The sequence below is a fragment of the Heterodontus francisci genome, chromosome 14 (assembly GCF_036365525.1).
Source record: "Heterodontus francisci isolate sHetFra1 chromosome 14, sHetFra1.hap1, whole genome shotgun sequence".
Lineage (NCBI taxonomy): Eukaryota > Metazoa > Chordata > Chondrichthyes > Heterodontiformes > Heterodontidae > Heterodontus > Heterodontus francisci.
Window position 1 is genome coordinate 71,397,351 of NC_090384.1, and position 16,526 is coordinate 71,413,876.

General features: G+C 38.5%; 1 protein-coding gene across 1 annotated transcript in view; it reads left to right on the plus strand.

The window, feature by feature from the left end:
* The window catches only part of iftap (intraflagellar transport associated protein), a 65,434-nt gene extending 49,694 nt beyond the window's left edge, over positions 1-15,740 (plus strand). Inside the window, exons 13-14 of the mRNA XM_068045869.1 lie at positions 11,197-11,330; positions 12,815-15,740. Of these exons, the coding sequence (XP_067901970.1) occupies positions 11,197-11,330; positions 12,815-13,012 (332 nt within the window). The 3' untranslated portion in view covers positions 13,013-15,740. The remainder of the gene's footprint in view (positions 1-11,196; positions 11,331-12,814) is intronic.
* The last annotated feature ends 786 nt before the right edge of the window (positions 15,741-16,526 follow it).

Here is a 16,526-nt window from a genome sequence, read left to right on the forward strand (position 1 = left end):
GGCAGCAAACAGCTTCACTTCTGACCTCATGATAGAAGGAAGGTCATTGAAGAAGCAACTGAAGATAGTTGGGCTTTGGAAGCTGCCCTAAGGAACTCCTGCAGCAATGTCCTTGGGCTGAGATGATTGGCTTCCAACATGTACCATCTTCTTTTGTGCAAGGTATGACTCCACCTCACCCCTAAAGTTTAAGCTCTTGTATCCATGTTTGAACAAAGGCTGTAATGAGGTCTGTAATGAGGCCCTGGCAGAACCCAAACTGAGAATTGTTCAGATTATGGTAAGTGATACTTAATAGCACTGCTGGCAACTCCTTCCATCACTTTACTGATGAGTAAGTATAGGGTGAAAGAGCGCTAATTGGCTGGGTTGGATATGTTCCCCCCCACCCCCCAAAAAAAAATTGTAGTGTAACGATATACTGTAAGTGTAATCATAGAATTATATAAGCCTCGATTTTAATTTAGGATGGGGAATGAAGTGGATGGTGATTTGTGCATTAACTTTCCCAGAACATGAGGCACGGAAGATTTTAACTCACTGGCTTCATTTGAGTGTCCCTGCCCTGACTCCTGTCTGCAGCCTGTGAGGGTGATATCACTGGTGGTGGGTGGGAGTCCAAATTCATGGGGTTAGGCCACTAACGGGGGAACTAATGGAAATGGTTCCTGTAAGGTTTGTGAGGAACGGAAGGGGTTTCGGTAAGATTTGCGATGGAGGGAGTTGGGCGGGGGGAGAAACCCTTAACACTCAGGAGGTGGGTCACTCATTTAAATATTTTAATGAGGCTGCGTGTCCAGGATTTTGATCCCAATATTTATTGGGCAGGATTTCCAAGCCGGGAGTGAGGGGTGGAATTCTGATTGGGAACGCTGTGGTGGGGAATCCAACCTGATTGGCAAGTTTTCTGCTACTCAGGGTAGAGGTTGTGAAGGGTGGTTGGGTGGCTACAACATGCTATGGTAGGTCGGGTAGATCAGAGGCAAGGATGGGTGGGTGGGTGGGCAGAGATGGAGTGGTTGTGGGAGCTAGGGCTCGGTGATCGTGGGGGACTAATTGCATGCAGTGCAAAGTGGGTTTGCTTGGGGGACTGGGTTCAGCACTTCATGACTGCGATGTATTTATTCCCCCTGTAGCTAACCAGTGTGCGACCCGAAAGCTGATTATAGGCAGGCTTATGTTCGAGCCCTATTCTATCCTAAGCTGACATCTATACTTAAGTACTTCTAGCACAGGTTGCTGTTTAGGGATCAGGAATAGGAATCCTGGACAATTTTTTCCTCCTTCAGAATTGTTTCCCTGAATAACGTTAGCTAACTCAGCACAGCCTGGGATCCTATAAAGCTGGCCAATTATAGTTATAATAACTGAGGACCTGTACAACTAGCAATAGTTGATTTAACTTAATGAACTTAAAACATACTAAGGAAAAACTAGCGAGGAAAAGAGGCTGAGGGAAGATTTGATGAAGGTGTATAAGATTACGACAGGTTTAAATAAGGTAGACAAAGAAAATCTGTTCCCATTAACTGATGGTACAAGGACTGGGGGACATAGATTTAAGGTTTTGGGCAAGAGATACAGGGGGGATGTGAGAAATAACTTTTGTACGCAGCGAGTGGTAATGAGTTGGAATTCGCTGCTTATGAGCATGGTGGAAGCAGAGATGATGAATGATTTCATAAGGAATTGAATGGGTACTTGAGGAAAATAAACTTGCAGGGCCATGGGGATAGAGCGGAGGAATGGAACTGTGAATTACTCTACAGATAGCTAGCATGGACTCGGGATGAATGGCCTCATGCGCCATAATGACTCTATGATTCTTTGGGCTGGATTTTACCAGTCATCTGGGGACTGGCTGGGAGGCAGGGGTCCTGTAAAATGGCGGGGGTGGGGTAGCGTGCCTGTTGTCTTCCCACTGCCATGCATTCTTGCCAGTGGCAGGAAAGGTGGCAGATGGCCCTTCCCCACCAAATGGCCAATTTAGCCAACACTCCCAGTGGCATGCTAAGCTGCAGGCTCTCTGATTGGACAGCAGCTCTGGGGGATGGGTGACTGTCTTTAATCGGGAATGGCTGCCCGGGTGGCAGCCAATTAATTGCTATGTGGCCCTGGGTGCCCCGACCGCTGAAGCGGGGTGTTCCCCTCTCCCCGCTTTCGGGCCTGTTGGCTGGACCCCCTCCACCAAAAGTAAATTCAGCTCTGTAAAGAATCAAAATGTTGTTGTTGTTTCCCCGAATTCAGAAAAGCAACCATAAAACATATTTGAGAGAATCAGCCTCAGGCCATCTTTTAAAAACCTGGTACAAAGAGTAATCAAATTTTCCCATTCTGTTGCTTTTTAAGATACATTTACATGGGTTAGCAATGTCCTTTCTATATATTTGACTTAATTAGGGGTCTTGATTAGAAAGGTTACTGAGACTAATGACACAACAGGGCAGACTCGATGTGAATGGTTTCTGCCAACTCATTACTAGGGTTTTGACGAATGTTAATGCAGCTCTGTCACAGCTATTAATAATTTCTTCAAGCTAGTACTCCTAAGATGTTATCAGCACTGATTGTTTATAGAAATCAAGTTTAAAAAAAAAACAGACAAGTCAGAAGAAAACAAATAACTTTTTGTAGTTTTTGTTAAAAGGGGTCCTGAACTTTTCTGTTTGACCTTTAAGTTTGAACTTTAATTGAACCAGTAACTATTTTGTATATTACAAATGCCATTCAGCCTATTTTGTAATGCTGTACTATCTTCTTTGTGATCCGTAAGTGCTATATGCCAGTTCCAGCACTCCCCTGATTTCAACACTGAGCTGTGTGACAAAATATTTTGACAGTACTGTATTGCCCTCTCCATGCACTGTCCTTTTATACTTGTCTCAGAGTAATGATTGACTATCCCGATCAGCCAAGGTACAAAAGGAATTGAAGTGTCTAATAGAATGTTGCTCTTTATCTCAAGAGGTCGGAATACAAAAGTGAGGAAGAGATGCAAAAGCAAAATACTGTGGATTCTGGAAATCTGAAACAAAACAGAAAATGCTGGAAATACTCAGCAGGTCAGGCAGCATTTGTGGAGAGAAAAGCAGAGTTAACGTTTCAGGTCGTGATCTTTCATCAGAACAGCGGAAGCGATGACTCGGTTGCAAATGCCTTGGCCAGACCCCATCTGGAGTATTACGTTCAATTTTGGGTACTTTTCTCAGGAAGGATATGTTGGCTTGAATGGGGTGGGGTACAACACAGATGCACCAGAATCATATCAAAGCTTAAAGGGTTAAATTATGAGGACAGGTTGCATAAATCTCACTTGTATTCCCATGAATTTAGAAGGATGAGGGGTGATCTGATTGATACCTTTAAAATAATAGATTCAAAGGGTAGTTATAGAAAAACTAGTTCCACTGGTAGGGGAATCCAGAACATGAGGGCATTGTCTTAAAATTAGTGTTAGACCATTTGGAAATGAAATTGAGAAGTGCATTTCCATACAAAGTGTTGTAGAAATCTGGAACTCCTTCCCAAAATAATGTAGATGCTGGGTCAAATGAAATTTTCAAGACTGAAATCAATAAATTTTGTCATTGAAGAGTATCAAGGCATATGAAACAAGATGGATAAATGGATTTGAGGTACAGATTAGCCACCGTCTAAATAAATGGTGGAACTGGCTTGACGGGCTCAATAGTCTACTTTTTACATTTTTTACAATCTTTTTTTGCATTTATTTCATTTCATTTCATCTTAGTTTGTTCAGTTTGCTTACCCACTGTTTTTTTCAGGTTGTTTTTCTTCAGGTTTGCACTTGCTGCTGTACAATATTCAGTATATTCACACCTAATCTGTACTAATGCTTTGTCTTTCAACACACCATTAACATATTGTTTGCCTTTGCTCCGTGACCTTTTGGTCAGCTATGTGGCCTGGTCCAATCTGCACCTTCTCCTTTGTTATCTCTTGCCCAACCCCCACCTCACTTGTTTATAATCTGTGACTTTTCTAATATTTGTCAGTTCCGAAGAAGGGTCACTGACCCGAAACATTAACTCTGGTTCTCTTTCCACAGATGCTGCCAGACCTGCTGAGTGATTCCAGCATTTCTTGTTTTTGTTTCAATAATCTACTCCTGTTCCTACCATCTTATGCCCCTATGTTACTATGGTGGAAGAAATATAAGCTTTTTTGACACTGAGATTTAGAGAGAATGTTATGTTAATTGGAATTTAAATCTGTAGCAGTAAGAGTAATGGAAAATTACCAAGATTAATTTTTAACAGCAGTGTGCCTGTTAGTCATTTGTATTTGTGGATGATCCTTATTAATAATGTGATGCTGCCTATAACCAAGGCAATCTTGTGGATAATTAAGAAGGAACAGCATTATTCAAGCATTTATCAACTAGCATGATAGCTAATTCTTTCTTTTCCAGTTAATGGATTTTTACAGCCGAGATTGGAGGAGTGCACTGTCTCCCTCTAATCCCACTACTCCACTGGTCACAACATGTATATAAAATATTTTTTAACCAGTTATGGATATGGCCAATTATATACTTTTATCTATCTGTTTCAGAATACACATCCACCAACCAGGTTTCTTTCATAAACAAAATTATTAATTTATTATAAAATAAGACTTATTCAATAAAGATGCCAAGCTTATTAACACGCAGGTTGAAATATGGAAGTATAAATATATTCCCTTCTAAATAACCCAACATACGCACGCACGCACACACACAACAGTTAAAGAAAAAATAAAGAAGCTTTCAGTGCAGCGATCAACTTTACAAAAACAAAAATACTTTGGCTAAATAATTGTTAATTCTTGAAGAAAAAAAGGATATAATATGAAATGTTCCAGACGACTTACAGTTTGGTGTCCTGGTACACGTAGACGGGTGTGACTAGACACATGCGGTTGTCACTGGAATCTGTTCAGAAGCAGTTCATTCAGGAGATGTCGAGGAGTAGTCTTGCAGACTTTTTCGGAGAATTACTGCATCAGTGGGTTTAGCTATCAGATTGGATTCTCAGAAGATTTTTCAATACAGGTGGCAAAGGAAGAGTTGGGTGGCTTCTCTCTTAGGATACACACCAAATGATCCATAAACCCAGACATGTGACTTCTCTAAGTCTAAACTGTTCCATTGTCCATAAGGCTCTGGCTGTTTACTTAGCTTAAGACATGTGACATCCAATAAGTGTTTGTTTTTAAACAAAGTCCCAAATGTCCTTCCAGTGATCCTTTAAAAAAAAAAGTCCAGCATCTCCTCAGGTATTTTCCAGTCTTTTAAACAAGCCCTCAAAAATATTAATAATGGAAGCACCTTCATGACAGGAAACAGAGATCAATATTGTTATGGATAAATAATTGGAAGTTGCAGAAAACAGAATTTACATTGTGATCCTGCTTAATCATTTTATCTAATAGTATCTGGTCCTAAATACAGTAAGTAGGACAGGCCATTCTCCTATTTGTACCGACTCATTTTAATAATAAAAAGTTTAACACTTGCAGTCAGAATGATTGTGTAGAAGTAGGAGATCATCTATCTTGTCCATATGCAGCTGTACTCGATTGACGATATAAAAGCCAAGACATTATCAGTAAAATAAACCATAAGAACTTAGAAGTCTATAATAATGCAACATTTTAATTTTAGGTTTGTATCCGCTCATTCCTTTTGTTTTTTTATTCCCATTCTTTCTTCCTTCTATTCTCTCTCTCTAATATTTTACTTCATGCATTTGCACTAATGAACATTACACCTGTGTTGATATTTGATTTCCACCACATTTGAACTTCTTGTTCCTTTTCTCTGCTCTTATGTATAGAATAGACTTTTACTTTGTATGAAACCATGCTAAACCTGACATGGAATCACAGAATCATTACAGCACAGAAAGAGGCCACTCTGCCCATTGTGTCTGCACTGGCTGTCCGAATGAGCAGTTCACCTAATGCCATTCCCCTGCCTTCTTCCCATAACCCTGCATATTCTTTGTTTATAGATAACAGTATAATTCCCTTCTGGATGCCTCGATTGAACCTGTCTCCACCACGCTCTCAAGCAGTGCATTCCAGATCCTAACCACTTGCTGCATGAAGAAGTTTTTCCACAAGTTGCTTTTGCTTCTTTTGCCAATCACTTTAAATTTGTGCCCTCTCGTTCTCAATCCTTTCACAAATGGGAACAGTTTTTCGAGATCCACTCTGCCCAGACCCCTCATGATTTTGAATACTACTATCAAATCTCCTCTCAGCCTTCTTTTCTCCAAGGAAAACAGTCCCAACTTCTCCAATGTGTTTTCATACCTGAAGTTCCTCATCCCTGGAACTATTCTTGTGAATCTTTTCTGTACTCCAATGCCTTCACATCTTTCCTAAAGTGCCTGATGCAAGTGGAAAAAGTTCTTCCCCAACATTAACATTCCTCAACTCGATGTCCACAAAATTCACAAAAATAAAGGAATGCTGAGAACCACGTGAATTCATCTGTTTTACCAGTTCAATAATTAGAAATGGTTTTATAAGTTGTCAGACAAACATTATAAATGCCATCCTTCTGCTAGACAGTGTTCTTTTTGTAAATGTGATTATGGTGGAAACAATTTCAGTAGCTTCTCTGATGGTTCGCTGGCAACTGCATTGCTCAGTGTAGAAGTGGACTATCCTACAGGAAGTTCCAAAGTTGATTGTTGGCTTCTGCTTAATTTATCTCAACTGCGATGGTAGTAGGGCTTATACAATTGACCTCAACAACTCTCGGCTAGAGAGGGGAAACGATCAGTTACAGCTCCTGATCTTTGATTGCATGTTCAATGTATTTGCATGAATGTTGGGTGAGTACAGAATTGGACTTGGTTGAGATGCCATGAAGTTTAAATAGTTTGCTACCACTCATTTCCCCAGCTCACACCTGAAGAATGTCAACTTGGGATAATGTACCAGAATATGTCCATCAACCTTGGAACTGTACACCTATCATTTATCATTGCCTTAAGCTTCACTCAGTTTATAGCACTGAGACCTCTTGGTTCGAATGAAGTGACTTCAAGACCCACTGCAGCACTTGAGCTCATAATCTTAGTGAGCCTTGGCTGATACCTTCATGAATGGTGTTGAAGGGCACGGCTGTATCTCTAAATAAACAAATAAATAAATAAATAGCTAAAGAAGAGGTTGAAAGAAATCTAGGAGTCTGAGTAGACTAAATGCTCTATATGTCCAACCAATGCAAAGCAGCAATCAGAATAAAATGTTGAACTGCATAGCCAAAATGGTAGAATACAAGTGAGAGGAAGTAGTGATCAAAGAATACAGTGCTCCAGTGAGACTACACCTTGAGTACAAGGTCCCATTTTAATTGCAGAGAAACAAGGGAGATATATTAGCAGTGGAGGCAGTACAGAGAAGAGCCACGAGACTGCTTGGAAAGGAAGCAGCTGAATAGTGATCTTATAGAGATAAATGAAATAGTAAATGATATGGAAAATCTGGAATACTGCTTTAAAGTAAACTGAGATTAGGAAAAGGGGAATAAAACAGAGAATGCTAGAAATGACCCTTCATCAGAATCCTGTTCAGTTCTTCAGTTGTGATGAAGTGTCATCAACCTGGCATATTAACTCTGTCTCCCTCCACAGATGCTGCCAGACCTGCAGAATACTTCCAGCATTTTCTGTTTTTATTTCAGATTTCTAACATTTGCTGTATTTTGCATTTGCATTAAGAAAAGGGAAAACAGGTTCAAATGAGTAAAGTTTAACTTTATCAGAAGGGGCTTCTTCACACAGAGATTGATCAATATTTGGAGTGGGTGTCTAGGCATAGTGGAGACAAAAGCCCTGGAATCATTTAAGAAACAATAGGTGGATTGAGAATGGCCTTCCTCACCTAAAACAACTCAGAACAGTTTTGAAACTTTCATTAACTAAATTAGTGCGAAGATCACTGATCTGTTATTTGTGTGGAAATTGTCAACGTGTGTTGTGTCATGACTGGGTTAGAAAAAGCACTACATCACCAGAGATTTGATAACCTAGTCAGCTGTGTGACCTGTGTTTTTTATTGACGTGTGGAGGCCAGCATCCTGTGGATGAAAGCACAGACCGATGAAAAGGGCACTGGAGGAGATTAAGGGCAGCCATGTCAGATGCAGGGGAATTTACTTCCAATACTGTCAGCTTTTTCAAAGCAGTTTTTGTGCTTTGTTTTAACTGAAACAGAAATACGAATCAGAAATAAAGTACAAATCTCACTAACAATCAGATATGTCACCCATCATGTCACACCTTAGCATAAAATATGATGAAGACTAAATATACTTTTTGCTTGGTTGGTTTGCAACTTTATATATGAATGGTGCTGTTGTCATGTGGTTGGTAACTGCTGTGCCATGCTGGATTGGCTTGTGGGTCGTGTGTGAAAAGGAATCATGGCTCATAGGCAGACTTGTTCTCTGTGTGGTTGTGCATAGGCACTGACTTAGGGGTCTGAAGAATCATAAAATTATAAAATGATACAGCACAAAAGGAGGCAATTCTGTCCATCGTCCCTGTGCTAGCTCTTTGACAGAGCTATCCAATTAGTCCCACTGCTTTGCCTTTGCCCATAGCCCTGAAAACTTTTCACCTACAAGTATTTATCCAATTCCCCATTATTATTGTTGAAAGTTGGTATTGAATACCATTTCAGGCTGTACATTCCAACTTAGAAAAACTGTTTACTGGCTCAAGGCCTTTTCAAAGAACTGGCATAGGGGTGATGGGAAGAATTGCCTCCTGTATTGGCAGGCCTCTTGTCATGTGAAGAGATTTGCACGCCTCACAGGAGGAGTTTTTATGCATTTGTATAGCAGTCACATGATGGAGAAATGCGACTAAGGAAGGTGCATGAGGAGACAGTTGCAGGGCAGGGATCCTCACCTCTGTAGTGGAGTAATAGCATTAACTCCGGCTTGCTGCTGATGTGGAAAATTTGAGAGATATTAATTGCCAGGGCAGTGGGTCTGATACTGTACATACACAGCTCCTTTGTACTGTTCTCCCACTGTTGCATACAAATTGACACCTATGGTTAACAAAAATTACACCTTTACTGTACAATCAAGAAGCCATTTCAGCAAATCACACTGTAGAAAAGTCTTATCGCAGCTGAAGTGTTCTGTGAGGGCATGTTTTCATTGCTGTTTTTTTAAAATAATATTTATTTGAACTACTCCTTACCCAGTATATTCAACTGCATTTTGTGAATAATGATCTTTGATCAAAATGCCCTGCTGCTTTGCCATGCTTTCTGACACTATCTCTTAAGTGCTGCTCAGTAAGAAAATCTATCACTTTGTGTGCAATATATAAAATGTAGAGAACCCATATACCATAAGATTTTCCAACTTTTCTGCACTAATTGACACTTGCATGAAAGATTTGATTTTTTGTCATGATATAGCTTTTGCGATGAGGCCAATTTATTGTTTCCCAAAGCTTTGTTGTTCAATTATGATTAAGTATCTCATTACAGAAATCCGATGTACACCATAAAGCCAACATCAGACATAGATTTATCGGCCACTGAAAATTTTCCAAATAAGTTTATTTTCTTCAGTAAGAGTAATCAATTATATAAATTTGAGCCTGGAGTTCTTGTCTGCTATGTGAAGAAATAAGGTTAAACCTAACCCCACACTATAACTAAGATCAAAATGTATAGGAGAGTGTTGTACACAGGGATGAAAAATATGTACTATGTCTATATGTATTTTCTAAGGAATTAATTTTCAGAATGTTTTGTTGCAAAAAACTTTAAGGAATTTTTCTGTTGGCTTCATGGATAAATGCATCACCAGGGTGACTCCAGATATAATCCCCACATTATACTGATTTTCCTGATCTCAACTGGGCAAGCAACTGAGGCACTAGTGTTGGCCTCCGAATCAATAGGAAGACTAGGCAGGGATGAGAGGGGTGGAAAGGAGAGAATCAACCAGTGTTGCACCTGATTATTATTCAGTAACCTTTTCTGGAAAATGCATTGCTATGGTCAAGTGAGGAGGGGTTGAAGAGCTTCCCTCTTTTCCCTCTCCTTGTTAGACCACAACAGGTTTAATTCCTTCATATAGTGGATGTACTGGCCAATTCATTAGGTACTTGATTACTTACTTGCTATGATCATAACAAGAACCAATTGGACAGGTTTTCTTGAGTTAAAAAAGAAAGAGGTTAACTTTATTGTACCTAAACCGAACTAATAAAATAATAAACAATGTGTCAACTTTCACACTCACACACACACGAGAGGTTTACATACACACAAATAGGTTACAGATCGGGGAAAAGTCGATTGGTTGAGTTAGAACCCATAAAAAAAGGTATGCTGTCTGTGGAGTTTGGTGATTTGGCTTGGTTCTAGCTGAATTCAATGGTCCTGAGGATTTTAGTTTGAAGAAGTAGATGACTGGTTCAGTGAGTCTCTTGGAGATACTGTTGCGAATGATTTCCTTCAGCGGAGTTTCTGATTGTAGCCGGAATATGCAAAGGTGGTCAATCAACAGGCAGGATTTGAAAACTTTCAAACTGGAAGAGAGAGAGGGACCCCACTTAGGGTCTGCTCATGTCAGAATCCTGTTGCTTCTCCTTTGCTGCAGAGAATAACACCAGCTTAAAACCACAGATGGGGTGGGGCTTGTCATATGACAGTAAGGGATTCAAACATAGCAGTTTGCAGTATTTCTTCTTCTTGCTGAAAGAACAGGTAGTTCCTTTAAAGGTCCTGGCCTTCGTTCTTGCTGGGGACTTAGCAGACATTTTGTCTCGCTCCTCACAAGCATTGCAGTGTAGGATACAGTGTTGCAAATTAGATGATCATCTTAACCTGAAAAAGTGGTGGTGGGCCTTCTCCTTGAACCCCTGCAGTTCTTTGGTAAAGGTGCTCCCACGATGGAGTTGGGTGCAAATTCATAGGGTTTTTAAAATAGGTAATCATTTATGTTGGTAGTAATTGTCTTTTATAAGAGAAGGTAATGTTCAAAATATGAAGAAAATTTAACTGCTATAGTGTACTGATTTCCTAATTGGATTTGTTTAGATGTTCTCATTTCTATGTTACATATTAGCCAAATTTTGACCCTGCTTAAACATTTATAAACATTTCTAGTTTGGGTTATTATCTGCCACTGTCCTTTGAATCTAGAACTAGAGGTACTTCCGGGTGAAATAGAAGAGGAGACTGCTGCAGATTATTCTCGTTTTGAATGTAAGCACACATCACTTGACTTCAAAGTGAATTCGGATGTTGAAGAGCTTAATAGTAAAACACATGAACGGGTATGTCAATTACTTAAGACCTTTTGAAAAATATTTTAGAGGCTTTATACTGCTCTAGAGTAGCTTGTCACTTTGCTGCATTGCTGTTGCCCACAGATCGTATTTTCTGTGACCTATTGATATACTCTGACTGAATGCTAAATTTGCTATTGCTCAAATCCAAACTGCATTTGTTTCTGCCTGCTTGCCTGAACACTTCAAATCCAAAATACTTTATAGATGAACTGTTTATCCTGCGCTCTGAACAGATGTGATAGTTATCATCTTTTGAATTAAGCTACATTTGAAGTATCATATTTCCTGCTTTCTAGCCAACAGTTTTCAAAAGGAATATAATGAGAGTGGGGAAAAAAGTGTGAGAATAATGCGGGTTTTGTCAATGGAAGTTTTTGTTTGCATTCTTATATTCTAATATAAATATAAAAGTTCTTGAGAGGCAAAAATATATTCTCTAGACATTAGCTCGGATTTTGCGATGGTAATAACTGCGTAACTGTCAGCATCCAGTCATTACTCGACTGAAACTGACAGCAACTTTGAGAGTTCATATATTCATAGTATAACTTGGAAATCCAGAAGTTACTGTCAGTGATTCAACGCTTCTCCAGAGGGTGTGGTGTTCAGATCCCCCCAGACTGCAATCTCTAAGCAATCAGGGAATTAATGATAGCTTCCACTTTTACGCTGTTAGTTTCCCTGTAAAATCCCTTGAAAAAGTTGCATTGTTGAATGAGGTATAACTGGGTTTTTTAACAGCTTACTAAGTTCATAATTACCTCTAAACAAGCTCACTGCACTTGAGAAGCTAATTTTATATTTGTGGAATGTCAGATTTACTTCATTATGATAAAGAAAACCACATTTTTAAAAATAGATTTTTAAGTTTATATTTTAGCTTCTATCTTAATCCATCATAATTATTTATCTCACTGTCTAAAAATCCAAATGGAAAGTGGTGATAATCAGTGCTTTTAACTACCTGGTTTTCTGTCTGTGGGAATGCTTCATTGTATTTGGCTGCTTACCCTGCATGCTGACATCATTGCTGCTGGATGCCTGGAGATCTCCTTGACTTGCCAGTAGGTTTTAAATGCCATCAGGAAAAGGGAAATACACACCACACAGATCACTAAATCTTTGTGGGCAGGTTTCTTCAAGGTCAGAGGCAAGTGATGTTGCTTCACTGCTGATTGCAAAATCCATCTTATTAGTTTTATTCCTACCAAGTTTGTGATCAGTGTAAACATGGGAGTGCACAGAGGTTTTTTTAACAGCTTGCAGTTTTAAAAAATGTAAATTTTGTTCCCTGTAAGCAGTCAGCACTATTTTATGTTTATTCAGGGCAGAGCAGGTATTAGTTCTGACATCCATATTTTGACATCTTGTCATATAACACAAAATCCTGTGACATGTGGCATTAAACGGTCATGTTCCCCATCATAAGCTGCCAGCAATGAAATGTGTTTCTCCTTACTTTTCATTAGGTATTGATAGATGAAGTCCAGCCTTTCACATTGGATGAAGATTTTGACTATGACTGCGTCCATCTCAAGCCCAAATATACTGAGGCTGAACTTAAAACTATCTCTGCCTTGACAAAACAACAGAGAGAAAATAGAGAATTCAATGCAGAAAAGCTAACAATTCTGCCGTTTCCTGGTGCTGTCAACCAGACTGCATGATGTTTTGTTGAAAAGCAATGTTATACTTGAAGCAGAATCTGGAAGTGAGACATTTTCAACCCCAAGAAGAACTGTTGTGGGTTGAAATCATCTATGCAATATTAACAAATTTCATGATTTATTAATGGCATTAATTCTTAAAAACATTAAAATAGACGGAAGGCTTTCATATGAACATGTGATGCATTTGTTATTAGTATCTGTACTATAAAGCATAAATTCATCCTATTATATATGCATTGGTATTTACAACAAAAAGTGTCTATACGTTTCTTTCCTTCCCACTTCTACTCAGAAACTGATTCTGTTTTATGAAAAAGCATAGGAATAAATTGCATAGAAGAGAAATAGCACGACTTTCTGATGGGTAAATCAGATCAGCTTTTTGAGATGCATATAAATTAAATGGAAACATTCATTTAATCTTTCAGTGTAACAAGTGAAGCTCAATGGCATGTACCTAGCTGGTCTACAAAGACAAAAAGCTGACACTGCTGTTCTCAATTATATATAGGGTAAAATCATTTGTATGTGGATTTCTATTTCTGTTACTTTTTGTAGTAATATCAACTTACTATGAATATGCTAGATGTTTTCTGTTACTCCAGTTTTCTTGATACCACACTGATGTTGACTAAAGAATATTAATACCTTGTGATCTCATTATACAATCTCATGGAGAAATAATAATCTAATTATCTGCCTAGTATATCCAACACAGGGAGTGAAATTCCTCCGGTCAGTAATTTTAATAAAACGCAACTGTATATTTTTTGAAAAGGAACTTCCCATGGCAGTTAATTGACGCCCAAGAAGTATTCTCATTTAGAAATTCAGACAATGATACAACCTCAAACAGTTTATAATTGTTCTTTGAGCCCTGAGTCAAAATTGTAACTTTCAAATCACCCTCATGCATCTGAGATTATTTGAAGTACCATACAGTGGAGGCTAATGAGGTAACTTTATTTCTTTCTCTTGGCTTTGTGTTTTGTTACTGATAGATGATACCATGCTAGTCACAGCTAATGTGCTTTATCATCAGTGAAATGTGATGATGTCTTCGCATTAGTACTAATGACTATGATGTAGTTAACCCCATGAATTGATAAGCCACATTTGGTTTCTTGGAATTCGTGCATATATATTTTAAACGGAGTTAGAAAATTTATGGAACTTTGCCTGGAATGTATTAATATGATTTATTTTACATTATATATTTCAGAATGTTACTTCCTTATTTGGTCTTCAGCAAATGGCTTATGTGCTGCATGAAGATTAGCCTGTTTTTGTTGTTCACCATTACTTTTGTATATTCCTAATCTCTGCCAAGTTTCATTGCAATTACTCCAATGTGCTAATCCGCATTACCCAACCTTAAGAGGAAATAATCTGCTCTGCTCACCTTTACTCGCCAGTGGCAGTTTGGTAAATAGAGGACTAGAACAGAGAAAATAAGGCTTTATTTTCTATCATATATTTGTATTTCAGCACAAAAAAGCATTCAAGAATAACAACATTTACAACTATTTTAAAACGTGACATAGAAACTCTGCTTATGAAATCCATACAGTATTTGGCAATGTTCAACTCAGAACAAACAAAATGTTGTTTGGATGCTGGATGAGAATTTATTTCAGCAGTTCCTGACTAAATTGAAGATGCAGGATTTGTATCCTAGAGCTTTAGACAAGCCCAATAACATAACCTACGTCTTAAATCGTATTTATTTGCTTAAGGTAGGACAGCAAAGAAAGGCATCATCATGTCGATACAGATGTTGGTTTTTACCATTACTTGCCAAGCACTGAAGAAATGTCTGGTAGCTCATAGTATTTGCTTACAAAGGTGTAAATGGAACAGATCACAAATAATAGGAAGGTTTAAGCTTACCATCAATATGTAGCCTATTTGTGCCACCCCCCCCCCCCCCCCCCACCCCCACTGGCTCAACAATTTGTAAAACAGAGAAGTCATGTCTATACTCAGCTTTCTGATTTTTTTTGATCTTTTTGAAAGAATATTACAGATCATTTTACCATATACAGTTACAGGAACCAACAAATGGATTCCGGCATGATTGGTTCAGTAAAGAAAATTGATAGCGTTATTTGGGGAAATGCTGTTCGTTTCAGGAAAGATGGACAGTTAACTAATGTAGAAGCAGACCTGACTCATCAGTCCCATTTTGCAAAATTCCTGGAATTGCTTTGTGAAGCCTTTTGACAGATTTTCAGGTTTTAAGTACTGCTGCCTGTCATTAACTCTCCCATTGATCCATTCCAGACTGGCTCAGATCTCATGAGTTACATCCTTATCAAAGGGCTAAGGTTTTGGAGGTGGAAATCAGTGAAGGTGCTGAGAATGTAGAAGTGAATAATATTTGAAATTATGTGATTCATTGGTTTCCAAAAATAAATAGTTTTGTGCAAGCAAATTTTTTTGTGCTTCCCTCTGTGAGATTGTTTTCAGTGATGAAAGTAGTAAATGAGGTTCAGTAGCATAGTGATTATGTTACTGGACTAGTAATCCAGAGGCTTGGACTAATGATTTGGAGATATGAGCTCAAATCCCACCATGGCAGCTGGGGAAATTAAATACAATTAAATACAATTGATGAAATAAATCTGAAATTAAAAGCTAGTATCAGTAATGGTGACCATGAAACTACCGTATTGTCATAAAAACCCATCTGGTTCACTTAATGGTCTTTCAGGAAGTAAATCTGCCATCCTTATCCAGTCTGGCCAATATGTGACTCCAGACTCTCAACAATGTGGTTTACTCTTAACATCCCTCTGAATTGGCCTAGCAAACTACACTTAGTTGCATTCAAGAAGGCAGCTCAGCAACACCTTCTCAAGGACAATCAGAGATAGGCAAGAAATGCTAGCCTCGCTTCAAATGCCAAGGGTTCCACTATCCATTACAATGGCTGTTTACTATTCATGGGCTGCGATTGTTGAAGTTCTGATCTTGCTTTTGTCATCAATTTTATAATTTTCACATAGGTAACCTGAGAAGTTCTAGATATTAAACATTTCAGTTCCATTTATATAAAACTGCAAGAGCCTTTTGCGAATTTGTTGGAATTGTTTTAGAACTTGCAACATTTGTCCAATCTCTCAAGGTACTGCATATAGAATTGACAATTTGGGAACATTTGCAGGCAGTAGAATTTCTCATTAATTAATTGTAAATCATGAATGAATTTGATGTATGAGGGAGCAGTGCTAATCCTGCTGTATTGCTGTCATCTTGTGAATGGTACTGAATAGCCTGACAGCTTGCATTTATACTGACAGCCAAAACTGACACAAAAATGGACCACAAACAGGGGGAAGGCTGCAACAGTAATTACGCTTGCATGTGCAGGGATGTTTATGAAACAGAAAATTGAAGAGTTACAAGGAGACCTTGATCAAATATGCTAGGAAAGGGGTAATTCAGTTACAAATTGTATAACTAAATTCAATTTTCTCAGTAATTTGTGACAAACATCAGTATATGTATT